Source organism: Buceros rhinoceros, unplaced genomic scaffold, assembly GCF_000710305.1.
Source record: "Buceros rhinoceros silvestris isolate BGI_N320 unplaced genomic scaffold, ASM71030v1 scaffold39995, whole genome shotgun sequence".
Classification (NCBI taxonomy): Eukaryota; Metazoa; Chordata; class Aves; order Bucerotiformes; family Bucerotidae; genus Buceros; species Buceros rhinoceros.
The window spans coordinates 6179-11242 of record NW_010414110.1 but is presented as its reverse complement, the minus strand read 5'-3'; the positions used below and the strand labels follow the sequence as shown (position 1 = coordinate 11242).

General features: G+C 43.3%; 1 protein-coding gene across 1 annotated transcript; it reads left to right on the top strand.

Moving 5' to 3' along the window:
- Nucleotides 1-489: 489 nt before the first annotated feature.
- TMEM248 (transmembrane protein 248) lies at nt 490-5020 on the top strand. The gene is made up of 6 exons (XM_010136991.1): nt 490-658; nt 1293-1578; nt 2472-2622; nt 3419-3602; nt 4055-4198; nt 5000-5020. Exons 1-6 carry the CDS (start codon nt 500-502, stop codon nt 5018-5020), a joined length of 945 nt encoding a protein of 314 aa, XP_010135293.1. The 5' UTR covers nt 490-499.
- Nucleotides 5021-5064: the final 44 nt, after the last annotated feature.

The following is a 5064-nucleotide window of genomic DNA, read 5'->3' as shown; positions in this document are numbered from 1 at the left end:
GTTTCTGAGATCCCGTTTTGAAGGTGGGGCTAGGGACAATGTAAAAGGGGATCTTCAAGGCTTCAGCCTGTTTTGAAAGTACATGCAAGGATGTACAGAATTTGATCTGTGGGCTGCACTACAACTCCCTTTGCACTTTGAATTCAACTATTACTGGAATTAAAGTGTGGTGTATATCCTGCCTATGCGTGTGGGGAGTGAAAAGAATGGGATTTATTGCTTGTCAGTGATCTTGGGCTGTGCCAGAAATTGTCCTTGGTTCTTAAAACCTGTTCCCAGCTGGCCATTTCAGGCGCTGAGAAGGTGATGTTGAGCCTATTTCGATTTGTGCTTTATTTAAGCTATTCCGAGTCTGTTCAGTGAACAGTGCAGCCGTATAATTGAATCTCCTTTTAGTGCGCGATTCCATTTTTTGTCGATCTGCCATCCCCCACCCTGTAACGCACAGCCCAGTCACTCCATTGTAATGTTCTTTGTTTTCAGGTGAACAATCAGAATAATGTTCAACATAAACCTGTTGGAGAACCTGAAGGTTTACATCAGCAGTCGACCTCCACTTGTGGTCTTTATGATCAGTGTGAGTGCGATGGCAATAGCTTTTCTGACACTGGGCTATTTCTTCAAAATCAAGGAGATCAAGTCACCAGAAATGACAGAGGTAGGTACAGAAAATTTCTGAGCTGAACAGTGGGAATATTAATTTTAAAAACATGCCCAAAGCTAAGGAGGACTTTTTTTTACCCCAAGAATGTGCTGTGTCTTATGGGAGATTGTCTTCATTTATACTTGCCTCTTGTTTCATAAGGAGGGAGGCTGTTGGTTTGAATAGTTGTATTTTGAGGATGAGGCCGAATCATCTGACATGGATCTTCCCTACTATGACTCGAAGCCTTTCTTTTTCTTACTCCATTGTGTGTTTGTGAAACTTCTTATCTAGTGGAGCTATTCAGTAGCGAGGGAAGCCTTGCTAGAAACCGCTTCTGCCCCGAGCGTGGGGAGAACAGCCCCAGTTACTGTATTCCCGTTGTGGTTTCAAGGAGGATATTCTGCTGCTGCGCTGAGCAGCAGGCAGATGGGGCTGGGACTGAACAGGTCCGACTTTGTGAACAGCTCGTCCCATTGCAGAGATAGCCATGGAGGTATTTGTTCGAGATTTGTGAGCCTTGTAATTTTTGTTAAATGGCTTGGAACAGCGGGCGGGATGGTGTGTGTGGAGGCCTGCGCTGCTCTGCAGAAGTGGCAGCCAACAGCCAACTTGCTAATTGGGTCAAAATCTTCACATTTGTTTTAAGGACTGGAATACTTTCCTCCTGAGGTTTAATGATTTGGACTTCTGTATATCTGAGAATGAAACCTTGAAGCATCTCATCAATGATACCACAACTCCAGAAAGTACCGTGACTAGTGGGCAGGCGAGATCTTCCACGCAGTCTCCACAGACTCTTGAGGACTCTGGTCCAATAAACATCTCTGTTACAATCACACTGACACTGGACCCGCTGAGACCATTTGGTGGATATTCTCGCAACGTCACACATCTAAGTTCTACCATTTTTGGACACCAGATTGGACTTTCAGGTATGTGAGACTTGACCTTTATAAATTTGATTGATTATAAATTTGATTGATATAATCAAATAAAACTTTTGCTTATGTATGAACATGTATGTGTTTCCAGATTTGTTGTGAGTATATTCCTATAAAAAGCCCTTCACTTGCTTGCTAGAAAAACTTCCCGGCAGAAAAGAACCTGCAGGTTTGCCAAGATGAGGCTTTGTGGTTTTAAATGATTAACCCAATGACAATGAAAGGTAATTTTTAAGCCAACAAAATTCCAAGCAGCAAAAGCTTCTAAGTTACTATCTTCAGTTCTATCTTCATACACCTTCAGATCCTTAGCTCATGTTTTATATACATTAGAGATCAAGTAGCGTGTTTTCTAAAATCCAAGAAAAAGCTTTAGTATTGCAGACAGCAACAATAAGATGGTCACAGTTTCTGTGGCGTGAAGAGCCTGGTCTGCTCTGTGGCCGCCCTGCCAGCGAGCACCTTTTTGTTTACACAAACACCTTCAGTTTCAGAAGTAAGCATTGGAAAAGGCAAATGTGGAACACAGTCTTTGAGAGGAGAAGGGTTAAGAATCTGTGATTTTTTCGTTTCCAGTAAAGTGCTCTGGACAGGCATGAATTCACTTATAAATAGTGAGGTTTTCATTTCGGAAAGGAGCCTGATGACCCCACTTCTGGGGGCAGGAGAGATTAGGGAGACCAGCAGCTGGGGTTTTGTCGTTTGGTTTGGTTTTAACTTTCTCTTTGCTCTCTGTTGGTAGTGAAGATCATGGATGACTTCAAAGGGACAGATTCAGGGTGCGGGCTGCTGCCTCCGTCATTTGCGTGCTGTCCTTATCCTGGTGATTGTTGCTCAGTTACTTTTGTGAACGAAAACCGGCTTGCTTTCTCTCATTCTCAAAGGCAGAGAATCCCACGAGGAGATCAATATTACCTTCACCCTGCCGGCTGCCTGGAACTCAGACGACTGCGTTCTTCACGGCCACTGTGAGCAGGTCGTGTTCTCAACCTGCATGACGGTGACAGCAGCCAGCAATGTGTTTCCTGTCACAGTGTAAGTGCATTTTAGACACTCCTTCACAGACTGGTTCCTGGGCGATTAATTCCTCAGCTGGTTCTCTGAGGTTGTTACTTCCTGATGAACTTTGCTGCTGTCTGTGGAAATGAAGTACCTGCCTTCCTTCCCCCTCAGTAAAACCCTGTCTTGAGTCTTAGACTTTTGCTTTCTTTCACCAACACTTAATTTTTCTGTGGATGTTTTGAACTATAGCCCCTACCTGCCTTTCAGCATGCTGCCTGTGATTTAAACTTCTCTGAGAACAAAAGAATCCCTGAATATTTAGGAAAGATGCCCTATAATTTAGTTTCACTCCCTCGTGTGAGAGCTAAGGTTTGATGCTGAGGTTCTCATCCTCTTCCCCACTGAGCGATCAGCATAAGCCAAATGCTGCTTTGCTGCTGTACCCCAGCAGGTACAGACCTTTCATCAGAGTAGTTTCTCTTTGTCTTCTCCAGCCTCCCTGGCATCATTCAGCATACCCTGGAGAACCACCAGATAGATTACACGACTGCGCGAGGCCTTACGGAAACCAGTGTTTTTCTAATTAAGCTGTGGGATGTTGACTCACTGCAACAACACACAGTTAAATTCTAATCTCAGTTTAGAAATAGTATGTTTTCCGTACACCGTTTTGGTTAAGCTTTGGGTTTTGTTGTTATTTTGGAAGATCCAAAATAAAACCGTGTTTTCTGCAGCTGTGGAGGAGACTGGGCTTGACCCAGCTCACAGTTGGCTTTACTGAACGTGGAGAATGGCACCCAGGGTGCTAATTATCTCTGTTTTTCTGCAGCCAGCCACCACATTGTGTTCCTGAAACATACAGCAATGCTACGCTGTGGTACAAGATCTTTACCACAGCAAGGGACTCCAATACAAAGTATACACAGGATTATAACCCTTTCTGGTGTTACAAAGGAGCCATCGGAAAAGTCTACCATGCTTTAAACCCCAAACTCACCGTTATAGTTCCAGATGTAAGTGCCGTGGTGTTTTCATGTGTTTGTTGAACAAATGCTTGGCTCTAGTTTAATTTCACGGGGTTCTGTCCATATCCTAAAGCAGCCATGTTCAGTGCTGGTTTATTCCGTAGCGCGAAGGCAGACCCAGAGCTGGGTGTGTTCACTGCTGGTGGGCCTGAGGGTCTGCACGTACTCCCCGTGTGCCTCACAGCTTCTAACAACTGGCATTTCTACTTTGAAATCATCTGCCAAAAGACACTGCCAGTACGTGGGACAGATTTTTATACGAGGAACGTTTTGGCGCTTTGTGCCGCAGCTAGGAACTGCCTGCCTTACTTTGCCAGCTGCAGAAAGGGGGGAAAGTTGGTTTGTGAAGTAATTTCTGTGCTGATCTGATAGTGATTGCTTTAATATAACCCACCAGCTATGGGCGTGTTGTCAGTGAATGGCTTTAATTCTCTCTGCAGGACGATCGCTCTCTAATAAACCTGCATCTCATGCATACCAGTTACTTTCTCTTCGTGATGGTGATTACCATGTTCTGCTATGCAGTTATTAAAGGCAGACCAAGCAAGCTGAGGCAAAGCAATACAGAATTCTGCTCTGAAAAGGTGAGTCTGTGTAATAACAAAATACTGACTCTGATAAGAAAACACAGAAAAGTTCCTTTTTTACGTAGTACGGACTGGTTTTTGCTATCTCCGGAGATGTAGGTTATATTCCCTTTCAGAGAGGTGTTGGTGTGTCACTGTGGACAGTGCAGACGGGTGCTGCAACATACCGGGTGTGCTTTGTTACCCTCCCGGTTAGACTTCTCTGCTACAGAAGTGGATTATTGTAGCTCAGGAAGTGCTGTAACGCCACTCTTCTGCCCTAAGGCCAATGTTCCTTGCACCGTTTTGTATGAAGCGTTGAATAGGTGGCATTGAGTAGTGTTATTTATCTTCTCTCACAACCTTGAGTTGAACCTTGAGTTAAACACGATACTTAATTCTAATGGGTGTTAAATCAGAATTAAATGAAAACAGGGACAAGTGAAACAGTCATTATTTAGTACTGCACTGGAGACCTGCACTTTGCTTGAAGGATTAAATATTAATGTATTTAATTGTGAAGTAGTGAGCTAATGTTGGCATCTTTTGATCTTAATATTTTTAGTATAGAAGTATTTTTTGTTTGGGTTTTTTTGTGTTTAGTCTGTTGTGGGGTTTTGGGGTTTTTTTTTTTTTAAATGGATAATGCCAAGCACAAAACACCTTCAGACTTCCTCTGAGTTCCTTTCCAAGTTAGACTTGCCAAGATTCTTTGAAAAGGCAAGACAGAGAGATGCCAGCTGCACGGAGATAAGTAGTGTCACTGGTATGGGATTAAGAATTTGACTTTAATGAACGTTTTCTTTTTCTTTTGTTTAGGTCGCTTTGTCAGAAGCATAATCCATCCTCTCCTTTTCCTGAGAATGACTGAGAACCGTAATCAT

Bases quoted from the DNA above. Each gene is read 5' to 3' on its own strand.
- TMEM248 (XM_010136991.1), top strand. From the start codon at position 500: ATGTTCAACATAAACCTGTTGGAGAACCTGAAGGTTTACATCAGCAGT. The intron at 659-1,292 runs GTAGGTACAGAA...ATTTGTTTTAAG, and splicing joins AGTCACCAGAAATGACAGAG to GACTGGAATACTTTCCTCCT. The intron at 3,603-4,054 runs GTAAGTGCCGTG...TTCTCTCTGCAG, and splicing joins TCACCGTTATAGTTCCAGAT to GACGATCGCTCTCTAATAAA.